At 41.5% G+C, this 16,636-nt stretch overlaps 1 protein-coding gene across 1 annotated transcript; it reads left to right on the forward strand.

Moving 5' to 3' along the window:
* The first annotated feature begins 802 nt into the window (after positions 1-802).
* Positions 803-5,105, forward strand: LOC109629266 (keratin, type II cytoskeletal 8-like). Its single transcript, XM_020086900.2, has 9 exons — positions 803-1,400; positions 2,652-2,860; positions 2,951-3,011; positions 3,114-3,209; positions 3,362-3,526; positions 3,618-3,743; positions 3,836-4,056; positions 4,155-4,201; positions 4,321-5,105. Exons 1-9 carry the CDS (start codon positions 1,029-1,031, stop codon positions 4,461-4,463), a joined length of 1,440 nt encoding a protein of 479 aa, XP_019942459.2. The 5' UTR covers positions 803-1,028; the 3' UTR covers positions 4,464-5,105.
* Positions 5,106-16,636: the final 11,531 nt, after the last annotated feature.

Here is a 16,636-nt window from a genome sequence, read left to right on the forward strand (position 1 = left end):
TAAAGTGTGTAGCTCAGATGAATATTACTAATACTTTGCTTTATATGAAATGCTCTGGATGAAAATCTTTATCTAGTATAGCTGTCAAATAAATGTAGCTGTGTGAGTAGATAGATAGATGGATATTCTTTATTGTCCATAAAGGGAAATTAATTTTGTGCATGTGTGCATTAGTTTGTGCATGTGTGTGCCTGTATGAAGAGCCTGAGTGCCAGTAGAAGAATATAAAAGTTTGTGGTAAAAAGTTTGTTGTACAAATTCACTTTGCTGATAAACATAAAAATATAGATGTACGACAAAAGTTAAAGGTCAAGCTTGAGAATACAGACTAGCTTAATAATTCAATAAAAATGTATAAAGATGAAAATATATAACAATAGTAATACATACAGTATACACATACATAATGATATATATATAATATAAATACTGTTTATGACAGTTCATAGGTTTGATTCCTCTGTGGAAATGTTTGTGCAGACAGTATGAAGTAGAGAGATGACATATCTGATGCATTGTTTCATCCTGTGTTACATGCTTTATATTTTAAGATAAGTAGATTTCAATGCAGTTTATTTGTGTATTTGTTTTATTTCATGTAATGTTTTTGAGTCTGTAATTTTTTGTATCTTTGACCACAATGGATGTTTAAAATGAAATGGATTTTATGAAAATAAACTGTCCTTGAATTATCGCATGTTCACTCTTCTCTACCCCCCACTCTCCCTTCCTCCTCAGCTTGTCCTGGTGCAGGGTGTGTCTCTGCTTATCGGCTGACTATCCCTCCCTACCTGTTTTACAGGAAGGGCCACTCCTGTCATTCAGGGCTAGAGGCGTGTAGGCCAAGGCGGAGAGGAGGCTGGCCGGCAAAAGTGAGAGTACAGGTTCAAGTGGCTGAGGAAGGTCCTCCCACTGGCTCGACGCGGCCATAAAAGCAGGCAGAGGCTGCAGTCAGACACTCAGAGGGAATCGGCTCTCCTTTTGAATCCTGTTCATCTTCAGTCTATTGCACTGCTCAAGATTTGACAATGTCCATCAACAGAAAGACAAGGTCTGTTTCAGGCTATGTAACTAGCAGCAGCAGGAGGTCTCTTGCCGCACCAGTCGGTGGCAGCTACACCATCTCAAAGAGAAGCACTTTTGGCGTTGGTTCGGCTCCTAGTGCTGGCTTTAGTGCTGGTAGTGCTTATGGCTTCACTTCCAGCCAAGGGGGTGGCAGTTATGGCAGCTTTGGCCAAGGCGGAGGTGCTTTCCCACCACAGATCACAGCTGTCCAAGTCAACCAGAGCCTGCTGGCCCCACTGAACCTGGCGATTGACCCCACCATACAGGTTGTCCGCACCCAGGAGAAGGACCAGATCAAGACCCTCAACAACCGCTTCGCCTCCTTCATCGACAAGGTTGGTTTCTGAGAGCTGTCTGAAGTGCAGTAAACTGTAGGCCTCACTATCTTTGCACTGACAACCTTATTCCTACTTATCTTTACTTCTTTACTTCTAATGGCTCTCGAAAGTATCTCAAAAGACACGAATAGAAAGTTAGAACTTCAGTATATAGTAGAGTAGCAGCAATGTGATTTTGTACTGAAACCTTTGAGCATTGTGCATGTTTTTATTGTCAAAGCCAGAGAGCTGTAAGGCTTATCTCTGTCGTGTTGTAACCATCAATGAGTTACAACCTCTGGATATAGTCATGTGTATAAAGTCTGCTAGTAATCATGAGCCCATCGTACACTGCCACCTCAATACGAAACCTACGCTAAAGTAGCCCTCTCCAAGCCTGTGGTTTCCTCCTCTCTGCCCACTATCTAAACATGGGTGGGGATTATATTGCAATAACCTGCCAATCCCTCACCTAGCAGACTGCTAGAGATCAGGGATATTTCTGCACTCTGCCCACAGAGTCCAAAGTCTGCCGTTTGCACTCTTCACCTTTTCACTTGGTTGTTATGGGCAACAAAAACACAGAGCTGTATTTGAACTTTCTCTAATTTAAATACAAAAATATCACAAGGTCTTCACTGCTTTGCCTTTTCTGTAGAGGGAGAATTCTTGGACAAAAACTCTCAATACAAAGCATTTCTTTCACAACACTGTTCTGCTTTGTCTTATCCGGCTTATCTGCCACACCTTGTTTTTTTTTATGGCTGCAGCGACTGTGTGGCCTTCATAGTACAGCAGAGCATGCAGAATGTGAAACATTTAAAGCCACATACTGTACACATACTGCTGAAACATCTGGGTAGAACACACTTTCATTTGATAGACTTAAAAAAAAAAAAGAAGCAGTCTGTGTTCTACTACAGGACAGTGTATACACAAAGATAAGGCTTCATCAGTTGCAATTGTTATGACTCTGGGTGTGGCTTCCCAAATATGCAGCTATCTATGCAGTCATGCTGATAAAGGTGAGGCATTTGAAGACCCGATACCACAAGGACACACCCTTAAAATCCTTTTCAGGCTGATCCTCTTCTTTAAAATGATGAGAATCTTTCAATCACCATATTGTCCGAACACAACTCAGTGATATATCACTTACATCTACCGCACCAGTCACACCAAAATCTCCATTTGTTCAGTTTTTAAAATGTCATAAAAAACCTTTTAGAGCAACATGTGACGATCCTCTCTGGGTTTTTACCCTCACAGGTCAGATTCTTGGAGCAGCAGAACAAGATGCTGGAGACCAAATGGAGCCTCCTGCAGGACCAGACCACCACCCGCTCCAACATCGAGGGCATGTTCGAGGCCTACATCTCAAACCTGCGCAGACAGCTCGATGGGCTGGGCAACGAGAAAGTCAAGCTGGAGGGAGAGCTCAGGAACATGCAAGGCCTGGTTGAGGACTTCAAGAGAAAGTGAGTGTTGCCAGTAGTTTGAATGAGCCCTTAAATATGATAAGCAGATTTTCAAAACAAAGAGATGTACTCACCCCTTGTGTCCAACAGGTACGAGGATGAAATCAACAAGCGTGCAGCTGCAGAGAACGAGTTTGTGCTCCTGAAGAAGGTTTGAATACATCAAAATGCTCCTTAAGAATGTTTTTTAAATCCTTGAAATGTATGGCCCCCAGTTATAACAGTCCCTGTTTGTACATCATTTCCCTTCCAGGATGTCGATGCTGCCTACATGAACAAGGTGGAGCTGGAGGCCAGGGCTGATGCTCTTCAGGATGAGATCAACTTCCTCAGGGCTGTCTATGAGGCTGTATGTATTAACTATTTTGTCTAATTCAGTTTATTTATTTCATTATTCCATAATAAACACTTTTGTTACAGCTTATGATCATGCAGATGTTGTATAAAGCAGCTAAAAGAGATAAATAATTGTTTGTGTTACATCAACCAATGTTTCTGCAGGAGCTTCGCGAGCTGCAGGGCCAGATCAAGGACACCTCTGTCGTTGTGGAGATGGACAACAGCCGTAACCTTGACATGGACGCAATTGTGGCTGAAGTGCGCGCTCAGTATGAGGATATTGCCAACCGCAGCAGAGCTGAAGCAGAGAGCTGGTACAGACAGAAGGTGCGTGAAAAGCAAAGACAATGTTAATACCCATGTAGTCCCGTCTTCTTACTTCTGGATAATCACGACACACGTTTTTTATTTTTAATAGTACGAGGAGATGGAGTCTTCAGCTGGACAGTATGGTGACGATCTGCGCACGACCAAGGCTGAGATCTCTGAGCTGACCCGCATGATCTCCCGTCTTCAGAATGAGATCGAGGCTGTCAAAGGACAGGTACATTTCAGGAGCCTTTGCGGAAACAAACCTTATCATTAGCATACTTCATTGTATAAGATTTGCAGTTAGTAAATCACGTTTGCCCACAGAGGGTAAACCTTGAGGCCCAGATCGCAGAGGCCGAGGAGCGTGGTGAGCTGGCAGTGAAGGACGCCAAGCTCCGCATCAAGGACCTGGAGGATGCTCTGCAGAGAGCCAAGCAGGACATGGCCCGCCAGGTGCGTGAATACCAGGAGCTGATGAACGTCAAACTGGCCCTGGACATCGAAATCGCAACCTACAGGAAACTGCTGGAAGGAGAGGAGGACAGGTGGGATACACTTGAATGTTTAGCGCTCAATGTTTTGTGGCTGTAGCATCACTTTCAACTCTGAATGAAACACTAACTGAACTTCATTGAACCGTTAGACTCGCCACCGGCTCCAACGCAACCATTCATGTGCAGTCCTCTGGAGGTAAGTGTCAGATTTTAAACATCATCATTATCATAAGTGACACCCAATCCAACTCACCACACTTAGACATGAATGAATAAATGCTAACACTTCCTGTCTTTTGTTTTGTCCTGCTCCAGGAGTTTCCAGCTCCAGCAGTGGTGGATACGGCTATGGCAGCAGCATCAGTGGAGGTTATGGTGGCAGCAGCATCAGTGGAGGTTATGGTGGCACCATCACCAAGTCCACAGTCACATCAACCAGCAACAGGAGGGTCTATTAAAAAAGGAGAGCCGTCCCTCTTCCCCTTCAGAAACTCTTGACATTCATCAAGCTGCGATCCTTCAGGGTGCTAAGTGATACTGTTATTAATGTTTGACAAGAAGGTTGAATATCCCAAAAATCTGATTCTTTTAAATACATATATCAAAATTGTGTTACACTGCCATCATGTGTTTTAAGGATCACTGGTTGTTTTCAGCATGATTTAACAAGAGTTTCTGAAGGTAAAGTTTAAACACACAAGACCAAGGTCAGTTAGTGCAATGAAATTTGATATGTCTGTGCACTGACATAAGAAAAAATGGCAAAATAACAAGGGTGTTGAAACTAAGCAAGGAAGGAGAGAACAGGGAAAGTTGTGTTATTGGATATCAGTAATAATAGCAAGTCATAGACCAAATCCGATCATAACAGAATAGGAAAATTATACATTTGTGTGACGTTACATGTTTGCATTTAAACTTTAAAGTGTTTCGTCACTGGCTTGTTCCCTTTTACTGCTCTGTCAAATGTTTCCTTGCTTGGTTTTGCCTTTCCTTGCCTCCAAGTTAAACTATGTTGAAACCAGATTTATTTTGTAAAAGCCTTTGCAGCAGCAACATGACATTGAATGAATCTGAATAAAATAAATCTGAGAACCAAAGTGATTGACTCTTTCTCATTATTGTTGTGATAAATGAAAGAAAACGCAGGCTGTCTACTTCAAGCTTTAACAGCAGGATGAGATTTTCTCACTGAGATTTCACATGGTGGCAGTGGTGTGCCACTTTTACACCCCCTGCCTGTTTTTGCACTCCCCTGTGTACTCATACATACCATGCATCTCATCAGGAACATCACACTTGTGCTGGGCAGGGTCACTTTCTGCTCAAAACTCAGCTCTTTGTCGCCTGGGTAAACGTACTTCAGACATAGTGACTCGTGTTCAGTTTGAGCTGACTTTCACTTTGCGACATGTTGCATCAGACTGAAAGTAAACATTAGAAGATTGTGATCACATGGTGAAATCTGATGTTGGTGATTTGATTGCAGTGAGCACACTAAACTGTGGATAGTTTCCTTCAGTTGTTTTTAATCTCTGGCAACAGCTGCAGTTTAACAGTGAGCATGCATTTTCTAAGGAGAAGATCTGGTCCTGAGTGAACTCCATGCTGTGTTGTAACGGTTGAAATAGTTTGAGCCGAACTTCATCTTGCATCCACAGTAGCGATATATAGTAAAACCCTTTTTAAGATGATGAAAACAATTGTTAATATATTGTTCCATGTACTCCTGTTTGTAAACCACAGTGTTATGGAGATTGTTGTCCCATACTTTTGTGTTAATTCAGCAGCAGGGTGTCGCCATGTTGACTCGCACAGCGTTATCCTTGGCTCACATGGATGTTCCTTGTTATGTGCTTGTTGAGTGCAGCGATCATCCAGAATTAGATAGTTAGGGTGTCGCATTAAAGCCGGTTTCAGATGTGAGCTCCGCTTAAGGTCTCCTCGATTATTCTGCAGTTTGCCTTTCACACGTGAACAATGGAGCAGGAGATTCTCAGACATGTTAACAACAACACAGAAATGTCCGGCCTATTCAGGTGAGGGGTGGTGCAGCAGGCAGAGGCAGGATGTAACGTATTAAATGCACTGCGGAGATCAGGTTTTTGTTTACAGCACATCAACAGTGGCATCGGAATTGATCACAAAAAGCTCTCTTTATTCGTGTCTCGATGTGCATGGCACTGCCTCTTCATCCTGAGATATTTGTGTTCCTTTTTTTAAACTCAAATTCATGTCTGTCATATGTCAGAAACGTCATCAACACACCCACTTGCTTGCAAAGAATCCTGTGGAGGAGCTCATTCAGACATTCTCTGGAGTTTGTACCAGAGGGCTAGACACTCCAGAGAAAGTCCGGAGAAGCCTCTCACTCAGATATTGCATTCACACATACAGCTCCTCTGCAGAATGTAAGAATAAAGATTGAAAACAGCTTCAGAGAAGTGGCCCCCAGCGTCTGCAGTACAACTTGATGTTCTTTAATCTAAAGGCTCCTTACGTCACAAGGTGTCAGAGGTGGATATCTGCAAGACATGTCACGATGGAGGCCCAGAGGTTTGCTTTACAAAAAACTCTACAAACACCCACTCTACAAATACCCAGAAGGTATTGCAAACCTGTGAAATGCATGCCTTTGTGCTGTGTGTGTATTTTTAAAAGTGCACTCAAAGGCACCTGTTGGCATGTTCTTCATCTCTGCCGGAGGCTCAGAGTGCTGGCAGCGGTCATACAGTACATTTTTGATTTTGGTCCAAGGTGAATTAAAAGTTTGGTTGAGTCATTACAATGATGTAAAATACATGCCATTCCTGTAACCACCAAACCAGTTACATCACCACTAGACAGTAATTACAAGTAATGCATCATTTCTTCCTGCAGGACATGAGCACTCCTGCGGTTCTCACAAATATTGCAAGTGCTCTCATTCAAACTCAGACCTGTTATCACTCATAAGCTCCGTTTCCACTGGTCCAAAAACCCTCCAACACACACGATGGCCAGACTGTTGTCTGCAACACGTATGGATACAAATGGCATTCACTCCTGGTTCAAATGACTCTGCAGATGAAACAGGTGTTTTTCGGCTCTGCCTCCAATCGACAGTGACAGAGACATTACACCTGGATGACACACTAATTTCTTTTGACATTATGACACGCATTGGATATCCAGGTGTTGGTGCATGAACATGAAACCTGAAAGTTTGTGTACTTTGCTTGTTTTTCATGCAACAGCAATATGTTTTTTGAATCATGCAAGATGCAACACTGGCAAGACAACGAGGTCAGAGAGTTTCCAGCACGTTTGTGATGTCGAACATGATCCATTGGGAGAAAAAAAGCAAAGAAAGGCAAACTCATCTATTGGCAATGGGACACGGGTCAATCACCTAGGTTTACCCAACCTGTGTTTGTGTGGTAATGTTGTAATAAAAGATGCATTATGCGAGAACCAAACAAAAAGCAAATTTTTGCACCACTTTGGCCTCAGGATAATTTGTGGTTACTCACATAAGCAACGCATTAAACACAACCCATAAATATTCACCTATTCTCCTCGGGAAAAGAGGAGAAGAGGACTACTAGCTCAAGTGACTACAATTGCTGTGTGGTACCTGTTGAGGAAACTTTGCAGAAGCCAGCGCCATTTTGTCGGAGGCGCCAAAAGCTTGGGTGATTTTATCATCTTGCCCATGCCAGTTTAGCGCTACCTAGGGAGGACCAGTGGTCAGTTTGATGACCTACTAGCTAGGATCTGTGCCAGGCTGTGTCTGTGGTGACTTTCAATCTCAACGCTGATTGGCTTTCGTGACATTGCATCATGAAAATGTTTCTCTTAACTTCAAATATTTCAACTTGATTGGATAAAACACACAATGTGAATTTTGCATCTTTGAGCCTGTCACATCCCATGATTCAAGTATCATCTATCCATGCCTTGCTGTGGCTGTGAAAAGCCCAATGAGAAGGCGTCTGTGAGTTAAATCTCCTTCAGAGGGAAGTTGTTGTCATATCTTGCTCTGCTGTAAACCACTATAGCTCTCATTAAGTGGCAAAGCCCCCGATGATGTTGAGAGTTTTAACACAGTAGCTCAGTCCATAGAGACTTGGCTTGGGAGGGTGGCCGGTTCAAGTCCAGCATGGACCTAAGTATGAAAGGTGGACTGGTAGTTGGCAGTGCCAGTTCACCTCCTGGGCACTGCCAAGGTGCCCTTGAGCAAGACACCGAACCCCCAATTGCTCCCCGGGAGCCTTCGTGGCTGCGCACTGTTCCGTGTGTGCTGTGTTCACGGGTGGGTTAAATGCAGAGGTCAAATTTCCCCATGTTGCATGTAGTGCTGTGTGTGCATGATTGTGGGACAATAAAAAGGAATCTTAAACACCCTTGATACAGAATAGGAGGCAGGAATGAACATGTATCTGTAATTGAGTCAGGTTACATCTATAATGTTGTGCTTGGCAGCACAAAGGGGAGCAGGTCATTACATACCCCAGAGAAGCTGATGTTTAATGGTCTATAGGCAGTTTGTCCTTGAAGAGGATCACTGGTCTTATTGTTCTATGTTTGACCATTTCTCTTTGCCAGCAGCACCAGACAATATATTTCAGAAAACAGATAATGTGCCCCCTCCGAAAAGAGCTCCAGCCTTACAGGAGAGTACACATAAATAAAGCTTTACTGCAGGGTTGATAACCTGGATTATTCTGTCCTGCCATTCTTGTTGATTTCATGCAGAAGAATACAACAATGCTTAAACAAATACCAAAGAACAAGACTGGCTGGTTCTACGTGCACAGTTGATGTGTTCCTGCAAGCTTGTAACACTGTGGCAGGACGTAAACCAGCAGTCTGTGATTTAGTGGATAATATGAAAGAAATAGTGGGAAAGAAAGGAAATGGTCTGGGCAAGGAACCAACAACACCATCGAGGGAAGCAAACACACATATCACATTATAGAACCCCATCATAAACAATGCATCGATATGTGTGAAGTCAAGAACACAACAAATAAAGCCTTGAAGTAGACACAGACTTTTTGTAACAGAAGCTACATTCCATCATTTCAATCAGGAGAAAAAATTGTCAATTAGAATGAAATTTAATTTATTATGAACCAGAGGAACAGACGGTGTTTAGACCTCAGTGGGCAGTAGAACAGCAGAGACAGTCCTGTGCTTTAGGTCCTTTGGATACAGAGACTTCCTCCTTCTTCATTGATGAGTTGACCATTGATCAGCAGATTTTCCACAACATGTATCATTGTTAAAAGCAGAATTTAACTGTCAACAGTGCATGCAATTGATCATCCATGTTGTCTTCTACACTGGTAGCCGAGGATGATGCCGGCGGTTTTCTTCTGGAAGGCGGTTATGTGATAGGAGTGTGATGAATCATCCAAAGCTACATCATGACAGAGAAGACCCAGTCAGCAAGCGGTCTGTCTGTCTACGTCATGGTTTCTCAACCGCTCTGTTTCTGCTCATCCAGATTAAAATGCAACTTTTAAAGTTAAAACAGGGCCAACAGCGTTTTCTAATTTCAAAGTTTTAGTGACTCTTAAACTCCAGACTAGTGTGGACTACGGTCGTATCCATAGCAGAGTTGATGCCGTAACAGTATGGATGTAGCATGGATGACAAAAGAGAGAGAGGCTGTTTTAAACTTCGGGAGCTCAAAATATATATAATGTCATATTTAATCAAGAATTGTTTTAAAACCACTGTGTAATTTTGTAGAGTGTCACTCTTCCTATTTTGGTCTTTACTTGTCTCATTAACAATACTTTTCATAATTAAGCCTTTATTTTGCCATCACTGAAGACATCCCTGTAACTAATACACACTGGGCTTGACATTTACTGTTGGTCTTCTGATCATTATGGTGTGTTTTGTTGCTAGAATGGATTTACATTTCTTCATGGATTTAATTATTCAGGATTTTTCTGTGTCTGCTATTGACCGGTTATGTAACATAAGGTAGAGCAGCGAGGTATCTGAGTGGACTTAGGCCCAGGCTAGTTAGATTCAACGGCCTAAAGAAAACTGCTTGAGGAGGCTTAATTTAACTGAAAACCCCCCCACACACGTGCACACATATGTGCACACACATGTGCACACACACACACACACACACACACACACACACACACACACACACACACACACACACACACACACAGAAACACACACTAACATAAAAACACACACACACCGACACACACACACGGCAAATAATAAAGAAAGACACAATGATACAAGGAACAGAGTTCAAACTCAGTAACATGTGAATGAATTAGATTTGTTAAACCAAAATTAAGTTACTAACTTAAATTGTTTTATTGGTAAAAATATTTATTTTTCGTTTAACAACATGAATTTATCAAAATAACTTGATATGATGATTTTTTTGTGATAATATCTATAAACCAAAGTAAGGAGAAAAATACTGTTGAATGCATATAGTAGTTTGTTTCTTAGTATTCAGCAAGAGAAACAAGCTTGTGAAATCACTTTGGGAGAAAGAACAAACTAAAAATCATCAAAAACTCACCGCAGGCCAAGCTAAATACAGTTAGCTTTGTTTGTTAAGTTTACTTTTACATTTTGGTTATTTTCATTTGAGAGTGTCCACATATGTATTCAGTCACTTTACATTTAGTTTTCTGCCTGAAATATTCTTATGAAGCTGTTTCAGAAAACACACAAGTGAGCATGAGATCTCAATCACAGCACAGCGGAGCAGAGTTTATTAGGAGGCTGAGTGTCCAATAGTAAATGAACTTTGTTTTTGTTGCCCTTACGGCTGCGTGAGTAAGCACAATAATTAGCTATTGATTGGGAGTATGGGAGGGTGGGGGGGGGGGGTGTAACTGGAAGAAATCCTCAGGACTGATGGAAAAGATCCTACCCTTAACCCCCAGCCCAGCACCACGATCTATAAACATTACACCTTTCAGAAACTCTGACACTTCGATCGATGCTGGTGAATATCAGCAGCCTCGACTGGGAACACTGACGAGTCGTATGGAGTGGGTAAGGGTCAAATCGCTTCGTGTCTTTGTCAAGTGGTAATAAGGTGTGTGTGTGTGTGTGTGTGTGTGTGTGTGTGTGTGTGTGTGTGTGTGTGTCTGCGTGTGTGTGTGTGTGTGTGTGTGTGTGTCAGGCTTAGCCATCACTATTTTTTCTTGAGAGAGAGGAAGGTGCAGAGGAATGTAGGTGGTTCAAATATCATTAAATGTCTTCCAGAGTGAGCCAGTTTGTTTCGATGGTGATTTCAACATGAGGCTCTCCTAGTCCTTTTCTGGTTTATAATTCATACGTCGTTACTGTCTGTTTACTATGTGTCGTGTTTGCTAGGTGTAGCTCTGTTATTTGTTTTTAGGGGTGAATGAGGATGTGACTTTGTAGTATTGAGGAACATAGATTTTTGCTAACCCTTGAAGGGAGCCAGTCCCAGCTGACATTCGGAGAGTGGCGGTGCACACCCTGCTCAGGTCGCCAGCCCATCACAGGGCCAACATACAAACAACCATTCACCCACATTCACAGCCACAGTCAGTTAGTCTCCACTTAACTCAACCAATAACCTTCTTGCTGCAATGTGACAGTACTAACCACAGTACCACTGTGCCCCCCCCTGATTACTAATGAGAATAACTTGAATGAAACCAAAAACAAAATGCGAATTTTAAGAAAACAATCATAACCGGAAACATTCAACGAAATGAACTCTCCACATTTTCTTTGTTGTCTGGCTGATTATTCCCACCCATCCTGTGTTCTCATCAGTCAAGGATCACTTGACTGATGCTGATAATCTGATCAGACCTTTTCTTTGTACAGACATGCACAGTCTGAGGTTCTCTCCTCACTCTTCTGTTGCACCACAACCTCCTGGAACACTCAGTCACACCAGAGAAGTGACACAAAGGAGTTTATTACTGAGTTCTTTGCAAAACAGCTCATGTTCATGTCCACTGTTTGGCACTGTCCTGTATTTACATTATTTTGTATAAAGCACATCAAAGCTGAGCAGAGACACGCTGCTCAGAACAATACTTAATTGTTAAATGTCGTGTTAACATGTTCTGCACTAATGAGTCTCGAGTGACCTTCACAATTCAAATAATGGTGTTGATATAAATCTTAAAATTTGCTTTTTGATGGTCATCAGCATCATCCAGTGCTAAATTATAGTGACTGATCATTTTAGCATCACACTGTGTGATGTTTGCAGTATGGTTCCTGCAGGAAAACATTTAGTTCCATTGAAATTAACCAAAAAAAGAAGTAAAATATCAGAATCTTTGTGTGTATGTGTGTGTGTTCAGGCCCAGTCAAAATGGAAGAGTTTCCTGCAGATATAAGCAGATGCGAGAGTTAATCAAAGAGACTAACAGACATCAAACAGCCACATACAGAACAGGCCATACAATTCAAAGGGCACTTTGAAAAATACGTACTTTCAAAGGAAATTGCTGTTGGGCTGCATTTAAAGGTGTTGGACCTCAGGTGTGTTATTCCATTGTCTAGTGGGTCTGCAAAATGAGGTACGTGTGTAATGTCACAGCACATTAACCCACACAGTTGACGGCAGCTGAGTGATAGGCTGCCTTGAGTTAGCGCTGCAGCTCCGTGCCCTCCAGCTGACGTGTTGTAGCTCTTGTCCAGTGTTCAGACACGCCCGCTCTTAAACACGGGGAGATTTACAGTGTTCATGTTTTAAGTTTTTAAAAAGCTCTTTGTTGAAACATGTATAAACAGTGTATATATTTTTTTATTTTTCCGACATTTTGACTTACTAATTCTCCTTGCCCTTTCCATTCAGTTTTGTTGCATGTGTAGTGATACTTCCTTTGCCGTTGTTGATGCATGCCATGAAGTAACCCGCTGAATGTTTGCTTACGTGTCTGGCAGTGATATGTCTCGGCTCTGTGGGCGCTGCCTCCGTCCTCGATGACAAGGCGGCATGTTTGAGTGATGGTGCTTTGAGGCGGGACAGACAGATGTGAGGAGACAGATTGACTATGCCAGGGCTTCGACACCAACCTATTCAGCTGATGGGAAGTGATAGATGCACAGGCTAATTTTAAACTCTGTGAACTACATTCCTGTTATCAGAGGCAGTGATGGGTAACTGGGGCACAGCTGGAGGGTCCAGATAAGACCTGCTCTCATCTGTGTCTCCACGCCAGCCATGTCCTTTCACCTGCCTCACGCTGCAAAATCTTTAATAAAGAAGAGGTGATAATGATTGATCGGCCTGACTGTTGTGGGTTTAGATTTTTGAGGTGGTGCAGTTGGGTTGTGGAATGTATATCACAGGTTTGCCAAAACAATTACCACACCATCATGTTGGCAGGCTGACAGCATTTATTTCAAAGTACGTCTGTCATAGCACAGTGTCACAAACTTGGTAGTGTAGAGTTTAAGGGCGTTTTCTCACCTGGGAGGCCAAACCAAAGTTCATGTCTTTGTCACATTGTTTACATATGATCAAATAAGATTTGGTTTCACATTACAATTTAGGGAGCGCACAAAAGACAGGAAGCAGTCGGATGGAATTTCAGGTGCTTCTTTGAGAAACAGTGCAAGTTTTTAAAAAACAAGTTTAAAAATAAACAAAGGACACAAGCAATAAATACAAGACTAGTGAAGACTTTGAAATAGAAGTGTTATTGCACATAACACTTGTTCATATCATATCAATGAAGTTTAGAGATCTGATGGCCCAGGGAGAGAAAGGGTTCTTGATTCTATTTGTCTCTATGTTAACCATCATAACAATCGTTCAGGACATACATTGTCATCACCTACGTGGACTGAGTTTACCTATATATGACATTGGTTTGAAGACGGACGTGTGACTGACATAAGAATGTGGTCAGTTTGGCAGGTTGTGGTCTTTCTGTTTGGATGGAGAACACGAGTGAACCTCTTCATTTCATTTCGATCTCAGTGCCACTGTAAATGATGTATGGTATCACTACCAGCATCTGCAACTTCAGGCACAGTACTCAGTTTAAATGCAACAAGTGAACGTCCTCATTTAAACATTTTAACATCAGAGGTGAAGACTGCAAGAAGTTTGGTTTTCTTTTTTTATTTGTCCACTTTGTGAAACACTTTGTTTTCACTATTTGAAAAAGTGCTATATAAATAAAAAAATTATGATGATGAATAGATTAAAGTGTGGAGTCCAGTTTTCCAGAAGGTCTACTGCAGCAGAGCATCATGCCATCTTTCAGGTTTCAGCTTAGAACAAAAGATAGATTCTATTTTCCTGGTACGTTAGAGTAATTCTTTATTTTCTGTTAGTGTTGAGGGCAGATCAGGATTTCCATTTGGGTAAATCTAAAGGTTTTTTATCACAGGAGATTAACTGTTTATCTGCAGCTGTTTAATCAGCCTGATAAAGTGGTTGAAAGTTCGAGAAAAAACATTGTGTAATTCAGATTGGTTTTTTAGAGTGGCTCCTGTACACAGTGTTATCTGAGTCCAGGTGGTGGTACAGTCGAGTGTTTACCTTTTACTCACTGCACCATTCACATATAGACCCTGCAGGTCAACACCTCAGCACAAAGACCTGAGCTATGAGCCACTGCCAAGACAAATTCTTTTAATTGGATCACACACAAGCAAAGATGTTAGGGAGCGATATGAGCATTTCACCACTGCCATCAGTGTAGTGGACATCAGCCAAATGCATTTACAGTGCTGGCACTGTATTCTGGCCTTTTTCATGGACCTCAGACTAATGATGCTTCAGAGGAGATGTATTAAAAAAGCCAGATAACCTTTTTCTAGTGTGAAATAACTTAGTTTATATTATTTCTACTCTAAAAACTGTAATGCTGCTCATTTGGTCTCTTGAATTCAAGGTGAATTGATCATCATGATTGATTATTATTTATGTGCCAATGATAAAAGCACTCATCTTTATCTTTAAAATGAGATAAAAAAAATTAATCTTTGAGTGGCTTGAACACATTTTTTTAGCAGCTGATAAAGTTTGAGCCTTTAAATATATTATTCCCAGCATTAGACTCGACTGCCACCATGGATTTCCCTAATGCGAGTGTGCATGAAGAAAAGTTTTTTAATGCAATGAGTATTGATGTGATATGCCCTGGGACCCTGTGTAAAGTGGCTATCTGGACTCATTATCAGACAAATCAATGGGGCTGCTGATGTTGATTGGTGCCTTTGACTTTGCAATCTATTGCGTGAAAATCTATTGAAACCTGGAGCAACAGTGGCATCAGACCATGCATACAAATCTAAGTAAGTGGAAAGCAATAGGAAAGGAAACTGTGCTTTGTTAACTTTTAATGAGATCTTATTTTAGTTTTTTGTTGATTTTTTTGGTCAAAGTTACAGAACTTAGATAAACAGGACATATTTTTTAAAAAGGTTTCAGTATTTTAGCACCAAAGTGTCAGTAACACAGTGAATATGAATTGTGTAGCAACACTGTCATGGGTTTCAACCAAACTGTGTAGTCTAGGTACTTTGTTTCAAAAATTTGACTAAGAAATTTCTTCTACAAATGCAAAAGACACAGGTATACGTACAGTAAGTGCATCCTGAAGTGTGGGTAGGAATAAAAGCACAGTCAATGTGCTCTTTAAGCTCCATAGCTTCAATTCAATTATCTAATAAATACAGGCAGCACATTAAACCATTTAACCATGAGGCTGCAAGTTAACTGTGGGACTGCTTATCCTCAGCAAATCAATCATGTTAAAATAATGCATATACAACTCTACAAATATTTAATAAATGGCTCTAATATGAATTAAAATACATTTTGAAGTGAAAATATCCACGGATTTATATTTCCAGGCCATTGAAGCAGTACCATTTTTTTCCCTCATGTGACACACTGATAACCTTCACAGCTCTGGTCACAATTCAGATAATGAATTCTTCTATTAGGTAAAGTAAAAAAAACAAAACTTTTCAGAATCACACCTCAGGTGAGGGTGGTGTGTGATGGTGATGGAGGATTTCTCCTGGCATGTGCTGATAAAAAGTGTCCCTCCATTCACTGAGGCCCCCAAGAGATCAGGCTCTGTTCAGTTCCTCCTTGTGTCTGATCATCAGAGCACAACCTCCGTGCTCGCGCGCTCGCCAACAGCTGACATGGTGTTTAAGGGAGAAGAATGAGCACTGACCTTATCAGATAATAGATATCCTATAGAGGAGGAATGGGTAACAGTTAAGGGTTTTCATTTTGCCCTCTGTCTTGTCGAGATTCTTTTCATGGCAACCGATGACAATAAAAATCTCCCCTGATCATTACCTCAAATCGACACTGACAAACACAGAGGGAGATTCACCAGTAACATTTCACCCGTGTGAGAAGTTACCGCGGACCAAAATTAATCAAGGAACAAGACAATAGGTAAAACCTGAGTACATGGCTGGAAACTGGAGATTCAACTACTATCCATTGTTTAATCATGCATTCATTTTTTGGGAGAGGATTCATGTAATGGCAAAGGATCAATCTTTCTGGAGCAAACTAAATCCCATTCTGTGGTGGTTCTGAGGAGGAGAAAGACAAATGGGATGTCAGCATCTATCAGATCAGCCTGGCTCATGACCCTGGGTCAAAACAAAGGAG

This window comes from Paralichthys olivaceus, chromosome 2, assembly GCF_024713975.1.
Source record: "Paralichthys olivaceus isolate ysfri-2021 chromosome 2, ASM2471397v2, whole genome shotgun sequence".
Lineage (NCBI taxonomy): Eukaryota > Metazoa > Chordata > Actinopteri > Pleuronectiformes > Paralichthyidae > Paralichthys > Paralichthys olivaceus.